The following is a 25,401-nucleotide window of genomic DNA, read 5'->3' on the forward strand; positions in this document are numbered from 1 at the left end:
AATGGGTTTATTTGACTATATTTTCTAAAACTTGTTTTTAAAAACTATTTTAAAATTAAAAAATAAAAAAACATTTAAAAAAAATGCAATTTTCTTATATTTTGTTATTGATAAATGTCAAGAAAATGATACATATCTTTACGGGTTGGCATTTCCAAGTTACCCACATAACTAGAAATCAAAATTCTTGTAACTCATTAAAAAATTGTCACATGACCCATGATTTTCCAAAGTACATAACCCACCTTGCTGACACGCAATAATGCAAGTCCATCCACCAAAAGCTCACCCTTCAACTCACCTCATTTTTGGCCTTGAAAAGAAAAGGAGAAAACTGCCCAACTCCAAAGGTGTCCTTTTCATCCAAAACCCGCCTTCCAATATGTAGAGGAATGGTCAAAAGATATGAAATGGGACATCCCACATTAACTCTCTATCTCTTCTCATTTTCCTCCTATATATCCATACACTTCTCCCCTCCTGCTTTCCTCTCCATTTCCTTGTTTCTCTTCCTCCACAATGAAGGAGTCCTACTACTGCAACCCTGCAATATGTTGCTTCTTGTTTATATTGTTTTCGGTATCGGGTTCGGTTCATGGAAGGCATGATCATGGGCAGCTCATGGTGCCATGTTTCTTCATCTTCGGAGCTTCCTCGTTTGACAATGGCAATAACAATGCCCTCCCAACTTTGGCTAAAGTCAATTACCCGCCGTATGGGATCGACTTCCCTGCAGGACCAACGGGAAGGTTTAGCAACGGGCGAAGCATTGTCGATATCATCTGTACTATTCACCATTCTCCCTACACATGCCTAAACTGATCATACTCTTATCCATATATAATATATATATATATATATTATATTTTACATAGTTGGAAAAATATTGTAGCTTTAGGGTTGACTTCTGAAACTAATGAACATGGTCTGATACCTTCTTCATACCTTGAATGTATACTCAATCTTGTTTTTCATTCATTTTTTCTTTGATTATTTTCTTTGGGTTTTTTTTTATTCCTGCCTTTGGTGCTGAATTTTTCATGAGAACTCATGATCTTGTCACGGAGGCCTAAGTGTATGTGTATGCATGGTAACTGGAATTTTTTTTCTTGCAGCTGAATTTCTTGGGTTCGACGATTACATTCCATCGTTTGCAAGCACGGTAGGAGGCGAAAACATACTCAAAGGCGTGAATTATGCATCTGGGGGATCGGGGATTCGAGCTGAAAGTGGACAGCATGCGGTAATGCATACATATGCACTGCCATTGCTGCTTACTCACCTAGAATTGTGTCCAAAACATGATATATATATATATTGGATTTGATGGATATCAATGCGATAAATTGATTGATTGATTGATTGATTGATCGATCGATCAATCTATCTATCGATCCATCGTAATGAAACTATTTGACTTGTTCTTCCATGGCCAAAAGCTTAGAGGGAAAAATAATTTTTGTTAACCTTGTTGATCCCTCATCCCTAATTCATCCTTTGTGCTCGTAGGGAGCGCGGATTAGCATGGACGGGCAATTACGAAATCATCAAATCACGGTATTGCGCCTCATCAACAGATTGGGGCAAAATGAGTCTGCTGCTAAAGAGTATCTAAACAAGTGCATATATGCTGCTGGCTTGGGGTCTAATGACTATGTCTCAAACTATTTTCTCCCTTCACTTTATCCAACCAGTCGCATTTATACTCCCGAGCAGTATGCTCTAGTCCTAGCTCAACAATATTCACAACAATTAAAGGTATGGGCTAGTGCCTAGTTTTCTCTCTCTTTGCACCCCTAACATGGAGATCATATGAAGAAGTCACTGGGGTTGTCTTTTCTTTCTTGATGCTAGACTTTGTACACAAACTATGGAGCAAGGAAGGTAGCCCTATTTGGATTGGCACAGCTAGGTTGCGCTCCTAGCGTAGTAGCTTCCAAAGGTGCCACAAATGGCTCTGCATGTGTGGATTACATCAATGACGCTGTTCAAATTTTCAACAATCGACTCAAAGTGCTGGTGGATGAGCTCAACCGTAACCTAACGGATGCCAAATTTATCTATGTGAATGTTTACGAGATAGCATCAGAGGCAACTTCATATCCTAGTAAGTAACAATACTCTGTTTTTTTTTTTCTTACTTTATACTTATTTTTTATATGTTTAAGGCTTAGTTTTAATCTTAGAAAATTTATTAAAAGGATAATTATATAGACCTTGTTTGGTAATTGTTTTTAAAAATAGTTTTGAAAAATAATTTTTGAAAACTGTTTTTGAATCTTTTGTAGAATAATGTTTGTTTTGGAGCTTGAAATGTTTTTAATAATTTTTTATATTTTTAAATATGTTTTAAAACTAATTTTTATATGTATTGTTTTATTTTCATTCTTTATATTTTTATAACTTTTTTTTAAAAAAAAATAGACTTGAAAAACGAGTTAAAACAATTAAAAATAATAAAAAGATATTAATTGAAACATCTTAGGGTCTATTTGATAACTATTTTCAGAAGAAAAAAAAAATTGAAAAATAGTTTTTGAGAACAGTTTTTGAAAACTATTCTGTGATTTTTGTAGCAAAAAAGCTTGTTTGGAAACATAAAATGTTTTAACCTATTTTTAATATTTTAAAATATGTTTTAAACATATCTTTTAATTATTCTACATGTTTATATAATTATAAAAAAAAAAAAAAAAAAAACCCTAAAAATGTAAGTGAAGATAAAATAAAATAACTAAAAAATGTTTTTTGAAAACACTATAATTTTCATTCTTAAGAAAAGAAAACAAAAAACAATTTTTTTTGTTATCAAATATGTTTTCAGTGTTTTTTTGTTTTGGAGAATGGAAGACTGTTCTAAAAAATAATTCTCAAACATGTCGTTATTTTCTGTTTTTAATAATAAAAAACTATTTTTTGTTTTTATTTTTTATTTCTAAATATGTTTCTTTTTTTTTTGTGTGTTCTTAAGAAAATAAAACTATTTTTGAAAATAATTATGAAACAGAGTTATAATGTTTTTTTTCCCTAAAATTCTTTTCTTAAACTTTATTGGGGTTTTTTGTTTGTACATTTTAGGCTTCAAGGTCATCGATGCACCATGTTGTCCGGTGGCAAGCAATAATACTCTCATACTTTGTACTATTAACCAAACTCCATGTCCTAATCGAGATGAGTACTTCTACTGGGATGCCTTTCATCTTTCGGAGGCCACCAATATGTTCATTGCAAATAGGGCATACAATGCTCAGTCTCCCACCGACACTTGTCCGATTGATATTTCTGACCTCGCCAAGCTCTAGCAGGGTTTTGTTGCAAATAGAAAATATTTGGCTTTTGTTGTACTGAAGTTCCATAGTTTGTGTTTTATTTTCAAATAATAAGGCTATTTACTACTACCTTCATTTCTTCTAACTACAAGAAAGATTATATGGAAATGTTTTTCGGTTAGAATAATACGAGTGTGTTTGGAAGTGATTTAAAAAAACGTTTTTAGTATTTTTAACACTTAAATGATAAAAATTTTCAAGTATTAGAATATTAAAAATACTTCCTAAAATCACTATCAAACGGGTTCTACGAGTCTCTTTGATAGTGTTTTTAAAAAATACTTCTACCTTAAAAAGTGTTTCTTAATAAAAATGAGACGTTTGACAAAATTTAACAAATACTTTTAAAAAGTTAAAAAACCATTTATAGAACTTTTTAGATAAACACTTAATAGATGGTTCTTTCGAAAATACTACAATACTTTCGGTACGAACACTTCAATGAAAAACACTATTAAACTCACTTAAAATCTTAGTCAAGACTACTAAAATATCCTTTTTGAATCAACATAAAATGTAAGGGTCTTTTTTATAACTGTTTTTAAAAACAATTTTGAAAAATAGTTTTTGATAATAATTTTTAAAAAAAATTTTCTAATTTTTGTAGAACAAAAATTTATTTGGAAACCTAAAATGTTTTAACCTATTTTTAATATGTTAAATTTTTTCTTTTTTTTTTTATATCTAATGTTTTACTTTTAATCATTCTACATGTATGTATAATTGTTTTTTAAAATAGTCTTAAAAAAAGTAAAAATAATTAAAAAAATGTTTCCTAAAAACACCTTATTTTTTGTTCTTAAGAACAAAAAACAAAAAACAATTTTTTATTAATAATGTATTTTCTATATTTTTTATTCCTGAGAACAAAAAACTGTTATAAAAAATAATTCACAAACTGGTTCTAAATATCATTATTTACCAAAATATATAAATAAATTACACTTTTTAATCCCTATCTTTCATAACAACAATAACGTTTAGGACACATTCAAGAATTTCAATTCAAAAAATCATATGAAAAATTTATAAATCAAAACAAATTGTATATGAAAGATTTGTGTTTGTGTGATGTATCTTAATTTGGTTGGATTATATATTTTGGCACATGAATGCAAAATACTTATACTATAATTTTGCCTTTTTTTTTTTTTTTTTTTTTTTTTTTGGAGGGTTTGAAAACTCTTTCAAACTACTAAAAATATTTTTCTTGGAGGAAAACTCCAAAAGTTGAGAAGTCAATAAATGCTTTATAAAGCTACAATCATAGAAAGAGGCCTTCCCCAATGAAACTCCTTTCATCTCACGCTTGTCTTTTTGTACACCTCGATGGCTTTTCCACTCTCAAAGGGACCTCAGAAGAATAATTTATCAACACTGAGTGCAATCCCACATCGAGAAGAGAGAACAATTTATCACCCTTTTTAAGACCTTTGCTGGGCAGGTTTGGCTTGTGTTCGTAGAAAGGAGAGACGGTTGGCATCTCCCCTGACAGGGACGGGAGCAGCCTTCGGGCTTACCTGTTACCACACATCCGGTTAAGGCTTTCCACTTCGGTGGATCTCTAACCCAATTTTTTTTCCTAATTATTATTATTTACGCTTGATATAGCAATTAAAATTTACTTATTTTATTATTTTTTAAAATAAAAAATAAAAAAAACCATTAAACCTAAAAATATAAAAGTAGAATATTAACTTTTAGTTAATTAAAACACTTTGATAGAAAATATAAATATTGAAAAAGAACTGTAAATATAATGAAGTAAATATTTTATTTTTTTAATTTTTAAGTTTTGTTGGTTTTTAATTGTATTTAATTTTTATGCTTTTTAGTTTTAATTGTATTTTTAATTTTTAAAATTTCTTATTTAATTATTGATGTCAATTAATAAAATTTTTATTCAATTTTATTAAATAAAATGATAAGATGAGGGGATCTACATAATAGACAATATAAAATCATAATTAATTAAAAGATTATAAATATTTTATTTATAATCCTGAAAATTTTTTTCATAATAATTTGTATCTCATATTATAAAATAAAAAATTTATGATGTATTTATTTGTAAAACGATTTTATCAAATTAAAATGATAAATTAATTTTGAATAATTTTATTTAATATTATCAAGTATTTCAAGAAATAATTATTTGAATTATGAAAAAAATATATATTTAAAAATATTTTTAAATTGATGAAAATAAAACTGATTTATAAAAGTTAGAATTCTTTTTTTTATATATTTTTTAATTAGCGAATCAAAACTCAATTTTCCCTTAAATCTATTTATTGTCAAGTGTTAAGAATATTTGTGTAAAATTCATTATTATTATTATAATAAAAAAATTATAATGATTAATTATGTAATTAATGTAAAATCGATCAACTTATAATTATGATTTGATTAGTGGTTTTATTTTTTATTTGTCTCAAATATGATTATACCTTAATTTACTTGAATTTGAATAGAAATTGTCAAAGGTAGTATCTTTGACAAAAAAAAATGAATAAAATGCTAATTATTTATTAGATAGTTGTTTAAAATTTATATTTTACAAACTTAGGTTCTTATTTTACAATTTTTTTTTTCATATAAGTGTATGAAAAGTGAAAACACATTTTTTTCTCATAAATAAAATTTTTCATTAACATAAAAAATAAAATACTTTTACTTTTTTCTATTAAACAAACTACTCTAAGGTTATATTTAGTTTTCAAAAGGTATTAAGGCAAAAAAAAAAATACTAAAATGATTTTTTTATGTTTGGTTTCAATATGAAAAATATAAAAGAAAATAAAATATAATTAAAATTATTTAAAATTTTATGTATTTCAAAATTATTTAATCTTTAGATAAAAAATAAATAAATAAATAAAATGAGTTTGAAGTAGTATAAAAAAATAATTTATTGACTTTAATTCTATTTTTTTATTTTCTTCATTTTTTCTTTTATTCTATTTTTCCTTTTTATGCTCTTTCTCTTGCATTTTCTTTTAAAATTTTTAAGGACCAAACATAGCCTTAAATATGTCTTGTGTCCTAAGCAATTTATTTTTCTTATTTTTATGGTTATAATAGGATAATAATAACAATCATCCTTCAAAATTTTCTTTAAAAAAAAAAAAAAAACCTAGTCCTAGAACCTCTGTCCTAAACCATAAATGCCATTTGAGTTAGCACTCATGGATTGAGTTATTTTAGCCCAAATCAGATTGGTTTACTAGAAATCAAAAGTAATACAAACTTTGTATTTTATTTTATTTTTTTGTTAAATGAACTTATAACTTAAAAAAAGACCCAATATGAAAATCGAAAAAAACGGGACTTTTTCTAAACTAAAGTTTTATTTTAAAATATGTAAAAAGTTATTTCATATTTAATGAAATTTTTATTATGCAAATAATATTCTTTAAAAATTATGAATTTACTTTACTTCAACTTCTAACTAAATTATTTTTGAAAAAAAATGAATACTATCAATCATGAACGTGATATATATGATAATAAAAACTTGAATACTAAGTTTTCTTATCATAAAATAAAATAAAAATTCAAAAATTAAATAATAACCAAATCATAAACTCTTTAATCCTCCATCTTGAATTCTTCATGGACTTTGAACTATTTCTTTGAAGAGAAAAAAAAAAAGAAAAAAAAAACAAAAGCAATTCAATTTTCTTATTTGAAATCCAAAGGCATGTTTGGATAGAAATGTTTGAATTAGTTTTTACAATGAAAATATGAATAAAAAAATTATTTTTATGGAATCCAAATCCCACTTTCATTAAGATTTTGATTCCCCTCCTTTGCACAAAATCATAATTTATTTTTATTTTTATTCCATTTTGATTCTTATTCTCACATACCAAACCCACCTTAAAGTTCTCTTTACACGAGTCCATGTATGGATGAGGTATTTCCTCAAAGAAATCAAACACTAACAATTAATTTTTATATTTTTAGATGACAAGATGATAATAACAATAAAGACATCTAAACTTTTCTTTTAAGAAAATGCTATGATAAAGTAGTACCATACCGACGTCAAATATGAATTCTTGAAATGTACAAGTAAATTTAAAACGTCAAATGAAGGTATGAATAAATTTGATTGTAAATGAAACATGGATACAAAGTAAATGAACTTTTTTTCTTCTTTACCTTATTACGATCTATGGTTGACCACCATTTTTTCGTCTTAGTCGAAAAACTTTTTTTTTTTTTTTTAATATCATAAAATGACCTTTCCTTGGAGGGAAAAAAAACCCTAAATTCCCAAAACCCAAACCCATAAACCCTAAACTTTAGAACCAACTAGGATTGGAGTCCATATGGGCCTCTTTCAAAAGACTTCACATGATTGGGCTTTTGGGTATGGTGCCTTTACCAAATGGTCCTCCCATGTGGGGACCCAAGCCTTTCTCTTTAGGGCTACAGCCTGAAACAATTGGGAATTTGGGACCCTCTTCTCATCACTCCCTTTGTCCTTTTGTACACAATATCAAACCCCTAAAAGGGACTTGACTTTGGCATTGGTCATGACTCATGAAGAGAGAATATAAAAGAAAATAATAATGAAGGTAAGGACAAATTGGATCACATGGGAAAGTCCCATGGAAATTGCCTTCATTGGCATTTAAGCATATGAGGTTGATAACCAACAAGATCACGTGATCCCACTCTTCATCCTTGTCAGTCATAATGGAACAAGTTTGATAGAAATATAAATGGATTTATAATAGATTTGAGATTTTTTTTTTAGTTTTTCTTTCTATTTTTAAATATATTTAAAATAAAAATATAAGTTTACTAGTTATAAAACTAAATATTGAATTTTTAAAAAATTAAGTAATATTTAAACTATCAATTATATATTTTAATATAATTAAATTTTAAAAAGCTAATAAATAAATATAAAAATTTTAAATGGAGTGGGTGACATGTGTGTATAAGAAATTCCTAATCGCAATCCGTCCCTTCTTAATATTAGCTTAAACTTGACATTTTCAAGCATCTTGAGCAAATGAATAAAAATAAAGTATGTGACCCACGAAGCCATTTTGAATAATAATTTGAGAAAAAAGCCAAAACGTATCTTTTGAGGATTAATTTCATAAACATTTTCTAAGGTTTTTATTAAATATACCTAACTTTCATTGGTTTGAAATTTTATCAAATACCCCAATTACCCTTCTTATTTATTATTTTCACCTTCCTCTCTTTTAATTCAAAATAATAAATGTATTTAACATCAGACGTATTTAACAAAAATCTTGAAATTAATGCTATTGTTGGTTTCAACCAAAAATTTGTGATAGATTACCTATGAGAAATTCAAAGTGGTCCTTCTTATCATTATGATATATAGTGAAACACAATTGAAAATATTCTTATGCAATTAAAGACAAATTTAGGATGCGGGTCACTCGATTTAATGAATTCAACATTCAAATTTGAACATAAATTGATCGTTAAATGAATTGTACATGTTAATATAATTACGACACAAATATGATTATAATCAATTCAAACTCATTAATTTCATTTTTTTTTAATTATGTGGGCAAATTTGGTCAAATTTGTCCTCTCTAAAATTTGGTTCATTTTGAATTTCTTATTGTAAATATTAGTTTTATAACCTTTATCATACAAATAATCCTAATTCTCTAAAAATTTAAATTCAATACATGATTCTAATTCCAAAAATAATTTTCTATTTAAAAATCTTATTTATTTTTTTCATGACTGGGAAAGTAATTTCCCACATGGGGCATGCTTCTTCACAAAAAGCTAGTTTGAACCTTAGGATGCTCCTTTCCTCATATTCAATAAGACAAAACTACCCCTAATTATTAAAAAAAAAAATCAAAATGCCACAAATCCTAGTGATGTCTTTATATTTTTTTAATTATGATCATTTATGCATTTCATAAATTTTCAAATAAAGTTTAACAATGAAGTTAATATAATGCAAAAAAATAACCTATTTTCAGAACAAATTTTGAAAAATTGTTTTATTATAAAAAAAATCTACTAAATGTGTTTTCATAATCAGAAAATAGGATTTGTTTGGAAACGTTTTAAAAAAGAATTATCAAAAAACGGGTTTTAAAAACAATTTGTAATGTTTTCTATAATAAAAATCTATTTAAAAACTCAAAACATCGGTAACCCATTTTCTATATTTTGAAATATTTCTTAAAAGTAACTTTGATCTATAATACATTATTTTTAATTATTCTCCAAAAAAGAATTCTAAAAAAAAAATAGTTTTTAAAAATAATTTATAATGTTTTCTATAACAAAAATCTATTTAAAAACTCAAAACATTGATAACCCATTTTTTATATTTTCAAATATTGTTAAAAAGAATTTTGATCCACAATACAATAATTTTAATTATTTTTCATATTTAGATAATTATTTTTTAAAACAACTCGAAATAAGTGAAAACATCCAAAATATGTTTTTTTGAAAATAATTCTCAAAAGCCTATTTAGGAATAATTGATAACCAAACATTTTTTTTCATATTTTGTTGTTCTCAAAATATTTTCAAGAATTTTTGTTTTCATACAAACCTTTAAATCATTTTGTTTAATTTGTCTTAAAAATAAAAAATTAAATACAATAAAAGTGTCTAAAAATATATACATTTTCCATTAAAAAAAACCTTTAAAAATATGTAAAAATTCATTAAATTTAAATATATTTTAATTTTTTTTCTTTTTTTTTTCCTCATACTTTCCAAAATCCAAACCTAAATGTATAGAATTGTAATAATTATTTATTTAACTATTTAATTCTCATTAATCCAATATTCTCATCAATTTAAATTTTATTTATTTTTATTATTATTTTTTTAAATTACGAAATATTTGTGCCAAAAGGACAAAAAAATTCCATATTTTAGAAAAAGCCTCTATTTATTAAAAATTATAAATATAATCTCAATTTAATATTTTTTTTATCTCCATATATATTTTTTTTAATAAAAAAGTGATAGAACGTGAAGAATAAAATAAAACAATTATTAAAGGTCTCTTTGTCAAAAGAATTATATTTTATTTAATCCGATTAGAAATGATTTGGAACCAAAGAGACACGTTGCATAAATGGTATGATTTTAAAAATTATATCACCAAAATACTGGGCTCCGCCTCAAAACTGAACAGCTCAGCATCGTCCAGCTCACCACACAAGCATCCTCCTTTAATCACACGGCTAGGAACTATCCAGATAATGTATACTACCATGAAGTGCGCCACAGTGTATTATTTCCACCTCAGTTCCACTACAAGATCCATGGACCCGCACCCATAATTCACGTTCCTCGACCCTCCTTCTTCATCGTCACAAAACACAGATACTCTTTCTCTCTCTAAACTTTCTCTCTCTACAACTCTGATTTCGAAACCCTAGGGTTTCTTCGATCCCGATCGCTCGCCGCCGAGCTCTTCAACTATTCAAGACTTCAGATCTCTCTCCCTCCGCCGGAAGAAATGCCGTCGGTGTACGGAGCTCGAATGACCACGTTCGAGGACTCGGAGAAGGAAAGCGAGTACGGTTACGTTCGCAAGGTACTTTTCTCCGCATCCAATCTTCAATTCCGTCGGATTTTTGTAGGTTTTTCATTTGCTTACTCGCTGTAGTTCAGATTCGGATTGCTTCTATTTGTAACGGTGTGATCTGTTTCGTTCTCTGTTGATGTTGAATTGAGGCAATTGGATCGGTTTTTGTGTGTTTTCTGAGTGATTATATGCGTATTTTTGCTATAGTTGATGTTGATGGATTGGTGTGGTGTTGTGAAATTCACACAGAAATGTCCTCAGAATTTGAATAACTAGAAAAAAGTTCTCGCGATAAACTCGAAGTACTGAAGAATTTAACAACTTGGTAAGGGAAGGGTGTCGCAAACTGTATTTTGAACTGTCTTTTGTTGTTTGGCTAGTTGGAACAGAGGCTGCTGTTGCTTATAATGAATTTCGAGATCAAATTGATGTGGATTTTGGCTTTGATATCGATGTGTAGAAGTGATCAATCTGTGCCTTTTCATCATATTTCGATTATTTTATTAGATTTTCCTCTCCTTGTTATATTTTCTGGTACTTATGCTGCAAAAAGGGGAAAAGAGGGAGAAAATTTCGGTTATGTTGATATTTTATACTTCATTTAGTCCAAATAATATATTCTCTTCCCCTTCTTTATAAATCATTGCATTTTAAACTTGTTAGCTTCTGGTTTTAGATTGAAAAACCTGTTAACTTTAAACAAATATTGGTTTACTCAGTTCTATTAATGTTAATATGATGCATGCATTTTCAATTACTTATGTGATTTTATATATTTTTTTATTTGATATCATTTGTTGGCTATTGGTAATCCCCACTCCCCTAAGCATAACTAGTTATAGTAAATTATCGACATGTTTTCAGAAAATAACTATTTTCAGAGCTGTTTTAGTTACTTCCATGGCCATTTATTGTAGCTTATTTTTCACCTAGAGAACTGGCAGCAATGGAAGGGGTTTGCAAACATTTGCTTCTTATATTTTTGAGGAATACTGATGCAGAAGGTCATTTGCTATTCTTATGCAGATCCAAGCAATGAACTTGTTTGTCCCTTTATATTTTATTAATTATTTTTTCCACTTTTTACATCAGTGTGTGATGTAATGGTAATCCGACAATATATGGTTTCTTCTTTGATCTACCAACATGTTCAATTGAGATGAATGGGTTATTTTCTTGTGCACTTACCATATATCATTTGACAGGTGTCGGGACCAGTTGTCGTCGCAGATGGAATGGCAGGGGCTGCTATGTATGAACTGGTCCGTGTTGGACATGACAACCTTATTGGAGAAATTATTCGGTTAGAAGGAGATTCTGCCACAATCCAGGGTATTTGACTTTAACGTTTTCTTGTTACTGTTGTATTCTTCTTACTGTATTTGCTTTAATTTTGGAAGGTCTTAATGTATGTCTTCTTGTTTTTTCTTTTATTGTATTCTCTCACAAAAGAACTTCTATACCAAGTTTCTACTAGTCATGATTTGATGGTGGTTCTGAAGGTTTTTTAAAATTGACAAGAACTCTTATCCATTTTTATCTCAGTTTATGAAGAAACAGCTGGGTTGACGGTGAATGACCCTGTTCTACGTACACACAAGGTAATTTTGTTATGCTGGTTTCAGTACTTTTATGGATTGAGCATTAAATATGGCATTTTATAACTTGCTTATTGAAATTACAGCCTCTATCGGTGGAGCTGGGTCCTGGAATTTTGGGAAATATATTTGATGGCATTCAGGTTCGTGTAAATTCTGATAGATAAAGGGTCTCTTAAGCTGTTTCATATTGTTCAACTTTGTCTTTGTTTGAGCACTGATCAGCTGCTATTGAGTTTCTTTCATTTTCAACTGTTCTGCAGAGCACTAGTATATAATGATGTTCTTTTTGTTCTTATTTAATGCAGAGGCCTTTGAAGACCATTGCAAAAATATCTGGTGATGTCTACATTCCTCGTGGTGTATCTGTTCCTGCACTTGACAAAGATATACTCTGGGAATTCCAGCCTAAAAAATTAGGTGAGGGTAATCAAAGAAATGTATCATTATAGTCATTTGTAGGTGATTTGAAAAAACTATTATTTTGATTTGAGACTCTTCATACTCTGATTAAACCAGTTTCATCTCTTGGTGGTAGGTGAGGGTGATCTTCTAACAGGTGGAGACTTATATGCGGTAAGTTTGTTAGCATTGAACTTGGTTATTAAAAATTTGAAGGCCTGTCTATTCAAAAACAGAAAATTTAAAATAAATAAATCAAGAATATTGGTCTCAGTTGAATATGATGATTTTCTTGCATTTAGTTTCATCGAAGTCCTGATATGGAATTTTTTTCTATGCAGACTGTCTTTGAGAACAGTTTAATGCAGCACCATGTTGCACTTCCTCCTGATGCTATGGGAAAGATCACGTATGTTGCACCAGCTGGTCAATACTCGTTGAAGGTTTGTTTGTCAAACTTTGTTGCCTTGCCTTTTTTTCTTAGGTTGGTTGGTGGGTTCAGTTTGGGAATTACCAGCCTTACCTATAGGTTACAGTCAACATATCTTGTTGCCGATGGACCCCCTCTCTATCTTATATCTTATAACATCAGTAGAAAAATTGGGTTAACTAAGTGATGGAATCTATTGCTATTCTTTTCAACACCTGAGATGGAATCCATTGTTATTACGTGTCATTTACCTGTTGTTAGTCATTTCTTGTTTCACTTTTATAACAATATATTTTGGTAAAACAATGAGTAGAGACGTTTGGTTGTTACTGTTGTAAAGGTTAGAAGTGCTTATATAGAATGAGACACACAAAGATTTTTACATTTCATTATTAAAGTTATTGTATTATTTTGTTATGCAATTTCCTCGTTCTCATTTAGAGTTGCAAATAATGATATTTACTTGCATATCAAGTCATTTTGTTGATGATTAGGTTCTCTTTCTTTTTTGTTTTTTCCCTTTTTCTTTATTGTGTTATGCTGTGAGTTATGGAAGGTTGCAGACAATTAACTCCTATTTTTCTGTCTTAGAAACAAGGGGCATTGGGGTAGGCTTTACCCTTTAATTTCTCATAAATTATGTAATATTTGTAAGATTAAGTTATGATATGATTAATTATAATTCCTGCATCTACCTTTATAAGAATTGTAGATTGACTTTTCTTATATGCATGCAGGATACCGTCTTAGAGCTTGAGTTTCAAGGTGTGAAAAAGCAAATTACCATGCTTCAGGTTATTAGATTTGTTATTTCATGGTTTTATTTTTGGAGCTTAACATTAACTAAATCCTTGTGTCCAAAAATGGCAATTCTTATTTTGGTTTGTGTTTCATCCATATATAGACTTGGCCTGTACGTACACCTAGGCCTGTTGCATCAAAGCTGGCTGCTGATACCCCACTACTTACAGGACAGGTAATTAGCATACAAACTAAATGTATTATCAGTATTCTCATCTATGGCTGCTGTAAGCTTTAAGTGTGTTCCTGATTTTTGTTTCATCTCAGCGTGTTCTTGATGCCCTTTTCCCTTCTGTTCTTGGTGGAACTTGTGCCATACCTGGGGCATTTGGTTGTGGAAAAACGGTCATCAGTCAAGCTCTTTCTAAGGTGAGCTTGTCTTTTATTCACTTGGGACCAGACATCCTTTGACAATATTAGGGGCTACAAATTCTTTCCTTATTCATCTTGTACTTAAATGTTGTGTGTACATGTACATGCAGTACTCTAATTCAGACACTGTGGTTTATGTTGGTTGTGGAGAAAGAGGAAATGAAATGGCGGAGGTTTGTCCTTTTCTTCTCTTTTCAATGCTAATAACTAGGTTTTAACATCTTGGAGATTTTTAATCCAGGTTACTGAATTATTCAGGTTCTTATGGATTTTCCTCAATTGACAATGACACTGCCTGATGGCCGTGAAGAATCTGTCATGAAGCGAACTACACTTGTGGCCAACACTTCAAATATGCCTGTGGCTGCTCGTGAGGCTTCAATTTATACAGGTAAATATATTTACTTCTATTCATTACATGTAGCACATGAAATGGCTGGGTGAAAAAATTTTGAACTCAATATTAGCTTCATCTTTTGCAATTCTTGTGTGTTGGTAATAATGGTCATTTCCTGCCTGTAAAGACCATGCTAGTCATACTAGTATTGCAAAACATCCTAAATTATGTTTGCTTTAGCCCTTCGTTCTGACACTGAATGTGAGGGGTTATTTAGAGAAGGTTACGTTGGGATTTGTATGTTCCTAGTTTCAACACCCTATAGAGGGCAGTAATTTTACAGCAGAATTTAACTGAGAAAAATAATTTGAAAAGATTAAGCTTTTGAAGCTCTTGCAGGTGCTTGGTTCTAGGTGATTAAATCACTTCTCAAGAGTTAGCCAACCTTATATTGAGTCTCTCTTTTCCTCTCTTGCTTCTTTAGTTGGTTTATGATTTTGTTGTAGATCAAGGTTTTTGGATTGCAATAAAGATCACTCTCTCATTGTTGCTTGTTTTTTTTGCATTATTTGTAACCTAAAAACTCAAATGCAGAGCAGGCTGCTATGTCCCAGCTCATACTTTTAACTTTACCAAATAAAGGTCTTTCCACTATGCTACCCAATCCAGGGATTTTATGGTGTTTGGGTCCTGGAATCTTAAGACTACCCCTTGAAAACCTCTTGAAACGTCTTAGGTTGAAACTAGGACAGCTGTTAGAGAATATCTATTTAAGGAAGATTGCATAAACTATTTATTTTACTAGCACGTATGCATTTTACATATTCAACGAAGTGTCTCTGTCCTTTATATTTTGCAACTGGGTTTCTTATACTTGAGAGCCTAATTTATATCATTCTGGGTTTCTGTAAACATGATCCGGATCTCTCTGTCTTTACTGATCAAACTTCCTCAAGAATATGTTTTAATCCCCAGGGAAATAAAGGTGTTATTTCTGTGTCATACTTTTGGTTGCATGAATGTGCTGGGATGCTGTTACTATTAATGGAAAATTGTTTGTATTAGTGATCATTTTCGTGTACCTGAAGCTTTTAGTGGTCTTGTCTATCACCTTTGTGTTACCTTGTTATGGAAGGTGCTGAGATGATGTTCTCCAACTAATATGATTGTGGGTTTTTCAGGTATCACTATAGCTGAATACTTCAGAGATATGGGCTACAATGTTAGTATGATGGCAGATTCAACATCTCGATGGGCAGAGGCATTGCGAGAAATATCAGGACGGCTGGTAAGTCCTTCTCAGTTTTAGCTTATGTGGAAGTTTCTGTTGATTTTAGAAATTACCTTTTAATGCTTCATATGTAATGAGGGAAAGTCTTTTAAAGTTTATTCGAGGAAGAAAGGGAAGACCTAAGAAACTTTAAGTAGGATTAATATTAATTAGAATTTGAGTCATGATAGGTTAATAGAGTCCTAGTAGACTTTGGATGTTATAATTAGAATTAGAATCATAATAGGTTATTAGAATCCTAGTAAACTTTGGATTTCTTAAAGAAGCTTATAAATAAGGCTAATCAATGTAAATCAAAGGGATGGATTAATATGAATAATATTATATTTTCTTTCATTGCAAGGTTGCAACCCTTAATGGTGAGACTCCATTGATTTTCTTCTAGGTGAGACTTCTAGAAGGCCTTAGTGAGACTCTAGGTTTTCCATCTTTTCTTCATTGTTTCTTCTCTCTCTCTATTTCTTATATTATAATTTTCTCTACCATAAAATTTATTCCTTGTTCCTCTACTTACACCCTAAAAATAAAACCCTAGTCCACGTACCCTTGAGTGTAGGCAACCATCCTAGGGTTGTCCTACATCAATATGTTAGGTCACTCATTCAGAATGCTAGTGCTTGTATTATCACTGCCAACTGCTGCTCCTTTGTCATGTAATGATAATTTCTTATATCAGTTTTCCTGACTCTCTGTGAGTTCTATTTAATTAGTTATGTTGTAATACTTTTGAGTGAAAATTTTGATGTTGCCGTAGTACTTGAATAGAAGTTATGATTGTTGGTAGGAGACTTTGTCATATAGCAAGATGTCAGTTAGAAAAAAAGAGCTATACATTGCTGTACTTTTATTTTATTGGTAGCCTGCATTATAACATAATATTTATTAGAATAAAGTAAGTTGAGTGCATGGCTTTTAGATGCTGCTCATAGAGCTTTATATTGCATGGAAACATCAGCTGGTGATTTTGTTGTCTCTTTCTGCCTTTAAAATCTTTTGCTTAATTATTTAGAAATGTGAGATTGAATGGGGAAAAAGGATTCATTCAGTATCAATGGACTTATAGACAGTGGCTGAAAACACATTCAAATTGGGTAAACCTATACTACATCAAATGCCTTCAGTTGGTGTATTTTTTTATACCTGTACTGCACTCATCCATACCTCTTGCCAAAAGAGTTGGAATTTCCAAAAATGATCATTTGTTTTATTTTTCTCTATTAAGAAAGAAGGGTATGAGTATTCTTTATTATGGGAAAAATTTAATTTGATATTTACTTGTCATATATTTACTGCATTAGAAGATTATTTATTTATTTGTATCATTATTATTTAGCAATTTAGGGTTATTATTCATCTCTGGCTTACTCCAATATTTTGTCTTAATATCTCAAAAAGGCTGAGATGCCTGCGGATAGTGGATATCCTGCTTATTTGGCAGCACGTTTAGCCTCTTTCTATGAGCGCGCTGGCAAAGTGAAATGTCTGGGTGGACCAGAACGTACCGGTAGTGTCACAATTGTTGGGGCTGTGTCTCCTCCTGGAGGAGATTTCTCTGATCCTGTGACATCCGCAACTCTCAGCATTGTCCAGGTAAAGATAAAATTCTGTATGCATCTTCTTCTATTAAAATGTAGCTATTAATAAGTATATTGTGAAGGGTCAAATTTTTAATGTAGAAAATGATAGCATAATTTTTCCTTTTTCTTTGTTTTTTCCTCCTTATTTTTAAGGCTACCAATTTTGAGAGAGAATGTACATGCATACCTGAGATGAGCAGCATTATTCCTCTTGTCTCACAAGGATGCATGAATGAATACACACGTTCTCATTTTGCAAACTATCTTTTTTGGCTTCACCTTATTCAATATTATGTTTATTTTTTGCAGGTTTTCTGGGGTCTGGACAAGAAACTTGCTCAGAGGAAACATTTCCCATCTGTAAACTGGCTTATTTCATACTCAAAATATGCAACGGTGTGTTATTAAGATGTTATCCCTTCCATATATTAAAATTCCTGATTCTTTTTTCCCTCCATTTTGGCCTTTATTCAATACCTTATCATAAATTTTCTCTTGTGATTTCCAGGCATTGGAATCTTTTTATGAGCAATATGATCCAGATTTTATCAACATCAGGACAAAGGCTCGTGAGGTGCTGCAAAGAGAAGATGACCTAAATGAAATTGTGCAAGTATGTTTTCCTCCTTAGCTTTTATTTTCCTATTACACAGCTAGATGAGATAGAAATGAGCCATTTCCCATACTGTTCCAAGACATGATACTTGGGAGGATTTTGTGATCCATAAGTTGATGGATGTGCAGTCCAAGAGAGTCCCTTAGATCTGAAACCCAAAATCATGAGACATACAGCTGGGCTCCTATCCTTATGTATCTCCTGTCTTGCTCATTTTGCTGGATTGGAAAATGGTTGTCTGCCATTAAATGGTTTGGTACCGATGGTTGAAATTCATCTGGTCAAACTGATTTTTGCCTTTGGGGAATATCTTAAGTTTGGACTAATCTTTTCTAATGGACTGTTGCTCCTGTCTGAGTATTGTTTACTTCACTGGAAAACTATTAGGGAAAATTATTAGCTGCATGTCCATGATCCCTTTATTTTTCCTCTTTCACAAAAGGTCTATTTCTGATTTGATTCTGCAGCTTGTCGGAAAAGATGCTTTAGCTGAAACAGATAAAATTACTCTAGAGACTGCAAAGCTTTTGAGGGAAGACTATCTTGCACAAAATGCATTTACCCCGTAAGTCCCAGATTAAGTTTTTGATTCAAATTTTCTTACTTTTTAATTTTTGTTTACTTACTATTTCCTTATATTCCCCTTTTTATGTTGGTCTAGAAATTCTTTTTCCACTTAATATATGTATCTCATGTGGCTGTGACAGATATGATAAGTTCTGCCCCTTCTACAAGTCGGTTTGGATGATGCGCAATATTATCCATTTCTATAATTTGGCCAATCAGGTACGATGTTCCTCTCTCTCTCTCTCTCCACCCCCCTTCCCCCGTTTTCCTTTTTCTCTTTGACCTATTGTTGTCATGTTTGCCAAGATCATTGTCTGTAGATACTCACAATTCTGTAAGTTTATCAAAATTAAGGAAAATATCAAGTCAATGTCCCAGATAAATAAGTTTTACAATGAAACTTAACTTACTGCAAAATTTGACCATAGGATCAAGTGCTGGATTTGGTATCTATAAAACTAATGAAAGAATGGCATTGGATTTTCTTTTAACATGTGATGTGACTAAATATACAGGCAGTAGAGCGTGGAGCTGGTATGGATGGACAGAAGATATCTTACACCCTTATCAAGCATCGGTTGGGAGATCTTTTCTATCGTCTTGTGTAAGTGAAATTGCCATGTTAACAAAGACAAAAGATGAACTGCATGTGAAATTTTAAGGAAGCATGTCTTAATCAGCTCATATATCTACACTAACAGGTCTCAGAAATTCGAGGACCCAGCAGAAGGAGAAGAAGTTCTTGTGGCTAAATTCAGCAAGCTACATGAGGATCTGACTGCTGGTTTCCGCAACCTTGACGATGAAACTCGATGATCGAATCGCATGCTGGGTTTTATTAGATCCTATTAGTGCAATTCTGATCCCTGGGGCTACATATCTCGGTTACGGTTGTTTCTCCGTGTGTGCAGAACCGAATGATATACTTGGTTGATCCATTTTATGCACTCTTTGCAGTGCCTTGTTCAAGCTTTGGTTTACTTGGTTTGTGTAGCTATAGTTTAATCTTGTATTCCTGTTCTTCCCTCAGGTTCAGAATCAGAGACTAGAAACAGCTTTTGATTCTTATTATATATTTTTGCAATAAGATATGTATGCGTTCAGTGTCAAAGACTATCTGTTGTTCATTCAAAATGAGTTTCTGTCTGCTGTTTCAATTGCAGAACAACTTCAGGGAATGTATTGGATTTTATTTTATTTTATTTTATATTATATATTTTTATTTACAGCAGAGGTTCTTGGTACATAGAAACACATTTCGATTCCAACCCATTTTATAAAATGATGGCTTTTGGTTCATACAAACAAGTTTAAGATTCGGGCAATCTTAAAACTCCGAATCATGCTTTGAATTGAAAGCTGCTTTCAATTTCTTTGGAGGGTAGTGCCTCCACATTGACCACTACTCACAATGGTATTAATGTTTATATATTTTCTAATCCTTTTATGCTTCCATTATCTTTGGCTGTTTTTGCTTCATTTTTTTCAATCTTCTTGTGGAAGAACTCGATGACGCCTTGCAGGGAAACGTCAGCATCTTTGCTCTTCATCAACTCCCCTGCAACTTCTGCAGGTGTGACCTTCACCTCTCCCATTAGCCTTTCAATTTGTTCAAAGAGTGGATGATCATAAAGCCCTAGATAGTTCCAGGCGAGTTGCTTGAATGCAGAAATGGTGCAGCATGACATGTGAATCTCCATATCTATGCACCCTGGCCTCAGCAAAGCAGGGTCAAGCTGTTCTCTGTGATTGGTAGTGAACACGAGGATTTGTTCTTCACTGCAGCATGACAGAAGGCCATTGATGAGGTTGAGAAAGCCGGAGAGTGTTACCTGTTAACACGGTAAGCTTGCATTTTAATATAGATCGCATATAAATGCTTAGAGTTGTGCGTAGACTTATATCATGTCAGAGAATCTAGGTACCGTATTTATCAATAGCTACCTTTCTGATCATTCCTAAAATGGAGTATATCATGACATGTTTTCACTGACCTGATTCTCGGGTTCGATTTCATCCTCTGTTACCCATCCATCTTCATCCCATGGGTTGTATGGTTCCCCTGTGGTTGCTTCCTCTCTATCTTCTCGGTCCTCTTCATTGTCTTCTTGGTTTTGTAGATTGACGACACAGTCAACATCCTCGATGACTAGAATTGCTTTACTGGGCATGGCTAGCAACAAAAGCCGGAGATCGTCGTTGGATCCTACACCTGTGAGATCCATGTCATAGATGTCGTAGTTCAGGTGATTAGCCATGGCTGCAATCAAGCTCGACTTTCCTGTCCCTGAAGGGCCATACAACAAGTACCCGCGTCTCCAAGTTTTCCCCATTCTTTTGTAAAATGCTTTCCCCTTCACAAAGTTGTCTAGGTCCTCCAGTAAAGCCGTCTTAAGCTCAGAATCCATCGCAAGGGTCTGGAAAGTCATTGGGTGATCGAGAATGATCGCGTCTCGCCAACAACCATGGTGCGTATTCACAGTGTGGAGCTTCACCACCTTGTTTTCCTCTTTAATGGCCTTCGCTCGCTCTAAAATATACGGAAAGTATGAATTCAAGACCTTGTCTTTGTGCTTTTTGTTAAAACCTAGCTCATACGATCTCTCTTCGGACCATACAGTCTCGTCGGAGTCTTCCAACCAGAAAGTCCTACCTTCCCCTCCCATGTTCCCAAACCCTAACGACTCCACTTGTCTCGAAATCGACCTCCACGTCACTTTCACATCCTCAAAAACATCAACAATTTCTTCATCTCCATCAATGGTGACCGCCAATTTCTTCTCCTCTTCATCCTTTCCCACTCTCAGCTTTCGGACTGCTGGGCTCGTTTTGGTACCCAGGTACACTTCGGCAGCCTCAAACAGCTCATTCACGGTATGCCCTTGGTTACCTTTGAATTCTTCTATAATGATGGTGTGTTGGGAAGAGAGATAGCGGAAAATACTATGCAGGGTGGAGGAGAAGTAGCCGTGAACTTCACCAGGCACGAGATCACTGGCAATGGTTCGAAAAAGAATGGCCGAAGCTGCCAGGGAGGCAGCTGCTGACAAAACTGTCGCTGCTCTTTCCCCATTTGGGAGAGACGACATGTGTGGTAGGATTCCGAAGGGAGGTAATGGTATGATTTGAGGAGTGTGAGGTTTGTCCTAGCTTCGCCTATCAGCCTTTGTGTTTGATCTTATAGTAAGAAGTTTAGAAAAATTTCATGGACTATTCTAAAGAGCAGTGTTTTTTCATTGACCGCGGACCATTGCTTTAGAGCATTCGACTCTTCTTGGGTCTAGGAGAAACCGACACAATGACCATTTCTTGTCAATAATATCGGTGTTCAAAATTAGATTTCAATTACTTGAGGAGCAAGTTGCAAGGACCAATTTCTACCTTCGCGGAACGTTGTCCAGTCTAAGTGTAGAATCTTCCGTCACATTGTCTAGGGGTCTCACACGGATGCTTGAATCTTTCATATCTGCGACATTTGAAAATTGAGTTTGGTGGAAAAGTAAAAAATTCTTACTTCTAGGTTACTCCTTAAAATGTTTATCATTCTAATCATTCAGTCACGCTAAGGTGGTGTTTGTTTTTTTACTTAATTCTAAATAGAACATTAATACTTAATAGTGTTAAATATTAAATTATTTGTTTTTATAGTATTTTATTTTTATTAAGTATTAAAAAGTAAAGAAAAATCAATATGTTATATTTTCTATTTAGAAAAAGTTACATATTTTGGTTTTTTCTATTTAGTAAAAAGTTTATGATAAATCATGAAAAAATAGAAAAACAAATCACCTAAATTCTGAAAGCACATTACTTTCGATAAAAAGCCAAAAAAACAACCAACACCTAACTTTCATTTTGTTATTTAAAAAAAAAAAACAAACTATAGTTAATAACTATAAATGCTCAAATCCTCGTGATGTCTAGACTGAAACTATAAATACTCTTACTGTCTTTCAAAATGACACACTTGGAACCTCGAAACGAAATTCGACACTGATTATCGAACGGGAGGAATATCTGCAAAAATTCGACAAAATCGACGAAATATCAACTAAAAACTCTACTAAAAACGGATCTTACCGGTGTTAACTACCCGCTAACTTTATAAGTTAATGAAAAGAAAAGAGCTACAAAGGAAACTATACATGGAATAAGGATGTAACACATATTTCTTCCATGAATTCTTGGTTCAATGAGATTGTATTTAGCATCTTCCTCTGTTGTCCTTAAATTCAATATTTTTAATCCCTTCAACAGCATTCTTTCCATTTACTCTGCAGCTTCTCCTCCATCTTCCTTGATTTTGTTGCAGAGGAAGTTGATCAGGCCTTGGAGGGAGGTACCGGGATCTTTGCTTTTCATCAGCTCGCCCGATACTTCTGCCGGAGTCACCTCAACCTTACTGATCAGCCCTTCAATTTGTTGAAAGAGAGGATGGTGCTTAACCCCAAGGCAGTTGAAGGCAAGCTGCTTGAATGCAGAAACGGTGCAGTATGACATGTGGATATGCATGTCCATACGGCCGGGCCTCAGCAGAGCCGGATCAAGCTTGTCTCTGTGATTCGTGGTGACGATGATGATCCGTCCCTGGTCGCCACAGAATGACCATACACCGTCTATGAAGTTCAGCAAACCCGAAAGCGTTACCTGCTTAATTAAATCGTATCAACATGTAAGTAAATTATTGAATCATTCCTAACCAAAGAAAGGAAAATTTTTTTATGTATTTTGAAATTAATTAGTGCGTATTTGATAATTGTTTTTAAAAATGGTTTGTTCTCTAAACTATTTTTTAAATTTGAGAATATATTTTAATTGTTTTCAATCGTTTTTATTTTTTCTCTAAATATTATTTTAAAATTTTAAAGCATATTAGGAATAAGTGAAGTAAAATAAATTTTGAGTAACATAAAATACTAATCTATTAACATTAAATTAATTTTCAATTTTTCAAAATTTCTGGTATTTTCTTTCAAATTCCCGACAACCAAACATAGTCATAAAGTTGTTATTTTTCATCCCTAACCTGATTTTTCCGAGGCGCCCACGAGCAATCTTCTTCTTGGCTCTGCAGAATATTGAACATGCAGTCAACATGCTCCATGACAAGTATTGATCTACTGGACATGGCAAGCAGCAACAGCTTGAGATCTGAGTTGTTGTATATGGCTCTGAGGTCCAAGTCATAGATATCATACTTCAGGTGATTCGCCATGGCTGCAATCAAGCTTGATTTCCCCGTCCCTGGAGGCCCATACACCAGGTACCCTCTCTTCCAAGCTTTCCCAATTCTTCTGTAGTAGTCTTTCCCATTGATGAAGTTGTCCAGGTCATCCACCAGCGCCTTCTTCAGCTCTGAATCCATGGCCAGAGTCTCGAAGGTCATGGGGTGATCGATATTGATTGCATCCGCCTGCCAGCTTCTGCTCATCACTGTATGAAGCTTCAGTGCTTTGTTCCCTTCCTTGATAGCCTTTGATCTTTCTAGAATGTATGGCAGGTAGGAGTCCAGCACCAGGCCCTTGTGCTCCTTGCTGAAACTCAGCTCATATGATCTCTCTTCTGATTGTAAGTCAAGATTCCCATCAGGGTTTTTGGCCTCTTTACAGACCAATGTCCACTTCACTTGGATGTTCTCAAAAACATCAGTCGTCTCCTCGTTCCTGTCCATGGTGACCTCCATCTTCTTCTCCTTCCTGCCCTTTAGTACCTTAACTTTTCGAACTGAACCAGCCATGTTTGCGCCCAAGTAGATATCAGCAGCTTCAAACAATTTATTTACAGCAACCCCAGCTTGGAATTCTTCTATGATGATGGTAAGCTGTGATGAGGAGAAGCATCCATGGACTTCACTGGGCATGAAGTTTTTGGTGATTTTTCGAATTAGAATAGCCACGGCAGCTAGAGAGGCAGCTGCAGATACCAGTTTTGCTGCTGTGTACTTATTTTGGAGGGTTAACATCTTTGGTTATGGAGGTGTTTTGGGGTGATTGTGAGGTTTGTTCAAGTACTTTCCACCACCCTCTTCTTCTTCTTCTGCATCATCTTGTCAATGGATACATTTTGATTTTAATGGTGGGAGTTCTTGAAGTTTTTCATGGACTATTCTAAAGGGGATTGCCCGTTTTCTTTGACTTCAAACCCTAAATTTCATTGAATTAATGAGGTTGTGTTGGGCCCAAGAGAAACGTACTGGCTGACCAGTTGTTGTCAACAATGGTGTGTTCCAAGGAAGTTCCTAAATGAGCAAGACTTGGAGACAAGTCATCTCTCCTTTTCTAAAGGATATACACATTTCATAATCAAATCATATGGATGAATTAATTTAAGTTGAATGTCCCCCTCATTCAATTCCATTACTGTCAACAATGACACTTTCAACAAGCATCGTCTTTATTAATGCTTTTAATGGTGCTTTCAAAACTGTCATCCTCGAATGATGTTAACAATGACATTTGTGGAAGCGTTATCTTTAAACAATTTTTTAGTGAAATAATTTTTACAA

At 32.5% G+C, this 25,401-nt stretch overlaps 4 protein-coding genes and 1 non-coding gene across 5 annotated transcripts; 3 read left to right on the forward strand and 2 right to left on the reverse strand.

Moving 5' to 3' along the window:
* The first annotated feature begins 512 nt into the window (after nt 1-512).
* Nucleotides 513-3,414, forward strand: LOC117922538 (GDSL esterase/lipase At1g29670-like). Its single transcript, XM_034840683.1, has 5 exons — nt 513-784; nt 1,116-1,243; nt 1,510-1,758; nt 1,855-2,107; nt 3,079-3,414. Exons 1-5 carry the CDS (start codon nt 520-522, stop codon nt 3,300-3,302), a joined length of 1,119 nt encoding a protein of 372 aa, XP_034696574.1. The 5' UTR covers nt 513-519; the 3' UTR covers nt 3,303-3,414.
* Nucleotides 3,415-4,782: 1,368 nt separating this feature from the next.
* Nucleotides 4,783-4,909, forward strand: LOC117922794. The gene has a single exon (XR_004652553.1). It is a non-coding gene; the product is annotated as a U6atac minor spliceosomal RNA (small nuclear RNA).
* A 5,756-nt stretch (nt 4,910-10,665) lies between these two features.
* LOC117922087 (V-type proton ATPase catalytic subunit A) lies at nt 10,666-20,058 on the forward strand. The gene is made up of 20 exons (XM_034840103.1): nt 10,666-10,914; nt 12,111-12,237; nt 12,451-12,506; nt 12,590-12,646; nt 12,812-12,923; nt 13,042-13,079; nt 13,247-13,348; nt 14,073-14,129; nt 14,240-14,311; nt 14,404-14,505; nt 14,619-14,681; nt 14,767-14,899; nt 16,027-16,133; nt 17,532-17,726; nt 18,023-18,109; nt 18,222-18,326; nt 18,797-18,894; nt 19,037-19,115; nt 19,412-19,500; nt 19,598-20,058. The coding sequence occupies exons 1-20, from the start codon at nt 10,837-10,839 to the stop codon at nt 19,710-19,712; spliced, it is 1,872 nt and encodes a 623-aa protein (XP_034695994.1). The 5' UTR covers nt 10,666-10,836; the 3' UTR covers nt 19,713-20,058.
* A 94-nt stretch (nt 20,059-20,152) lies between these two features.
* LOC117922088 (AAA-ATPase At3g50940-like) lies at nt 20,153-22,110 on the reverse strand. Its single transcript, XM_034840104.1, has 2 exons — nt 20,891-22,110; nt 20,153-20,728 (listed from the first exon to the last, which is right to left on the reverse strand). The coding sequence occupies exons 1-2, from the start codon at nt 21,983-21,985 to the stop codon at nt 20,321-20,323; spliced, it is 1,503 nt and encodes a 500-aa protein (XP_034695995.1). The 5' UTR covers nt 21,986-22,110; the 3' UTR covers nt 20,153-20,320.
* A 715-nt stretch (nt 22,111-22,825) lies between these two features.
* Nucleotides 22,826-24,987, reverse strand: LOC117921962 (AAA-ATPase At3g50940-like). The gene is made up of 2 exons (XM_034839907.1): nt 23,923-24,987; nt 22,826-23,543 (listed from the first exon to the last, which is right to left on the reverse strand). The coding sequence occupies exons 1-2, from the start codon at nt 24,856-24,858 to the stop codon at nt 23,166-23,168; spliced, it is 1,314 nt and encodes a 437-aa protein (XP_034695798.1). The 5' UTR covers nt 24,859-24,987; the 3' UTR covers nt 22,826-23,165.
* Between the last annotated feature and the right edge of the window lie 414 nt (nt 24,988-25,401).

Source organism: Vitis riparia, chromosome 9 (assembly GCF_004353265.1).
Source record: "Vitis riparia cultivar Riparia Gloire de Montpellier isolate 1030 chromosome 9, EGFV_Vit.rip_1.0, whole genome shotgun sequence".
NCBI classification, from domain to species: Eukaryota; Viridiplantae; Streptophyta; class Magnoliopsida; order Vitales; family Vitaceae; genus Vitis; species Vitis riparia.

What these genes read in the sequence shown, in the direction of transcription:
- LOC117921962 (XM_034839907.1), bottom strand. Translation starts at nt 24,858, where the DNA reads ATGTTAACCCTCCAAAATAAGTACACAGCAGCAAAACTGGTATCTGCA. An exon ending in GGGCGCCTCGGAAAAATCAG is followed by an intron (nt 23,544 to 23,922) that starts GTTAGGGATGAA and finishes TTAATTAAGCAG; the next exon opens with GTAACGCTTTCGGGTTTGCT.
- LOC117922087 (XM_034840103.1), top strand. Translation starts at nt 10,837, where the DNA reads ATGCCGTCGGTGTACGGAGCTCGAATGACCACGTTCGAGGACTCGGAG. An exon ending in CTGGTCAATACTCGTTGAAG is followed by an intron (nt 13,349 to 14,072) that starts GTTTGTTTGTCA and finishes ATATGCATGCAG; the next exon opens with GATACCGTCTTAGAGCTTGA. An exon ending in TGAGGCTTCAATTTATACAG is followed by an intron (nt 14,900 to 16,026) that starts GTAAATATATTT and finishes TGGGTTTTTCAG; the next exon opens with GTATCACTATAGCTGAATAC.
- LOC117922088 (XM_034840104.1), bottom strand. Translation starts at nt 21,985, where the DNA reads ATGTCGTCTCTCCCAAATGGGGAAAGAGCAGCGACAGTTTTGTCAGCA. An exon ending in AAATCGAACCCGAGAATCAG is followed by an intron (nt 20,729 to 20,890) that starts GTCAGTGAAAAC and finishes CCGTGTTAACAG; the next exon opens with GTAACACTCTCCGGCTTTCT.
- LOC117922538 (XM_034840683.1), top strand. Translation starts at nt 520, where the DNA reads ATGAAGGAGTCCTACTACTGCAACCCTGCAATATGTTGCTTCTTGTTT. An exon ending in AATATTCACAACAATTAAAG is followed by an intron (nt 1,759 to 1,854) that starts GTATGGGCTAGT and finishes TCTTGATGCTAG; the next exon opens with ACTTTGTACACAAACTATGG. An exon ending in AGAGGCAACTTCATATCCTA is followed by an intron (nt 2,108 to 3,078) that starts GTAAGTAACAAT and finishes TGTACATTTTAG; the next exon opens with GCTTCAAGGTCATCGATGCA.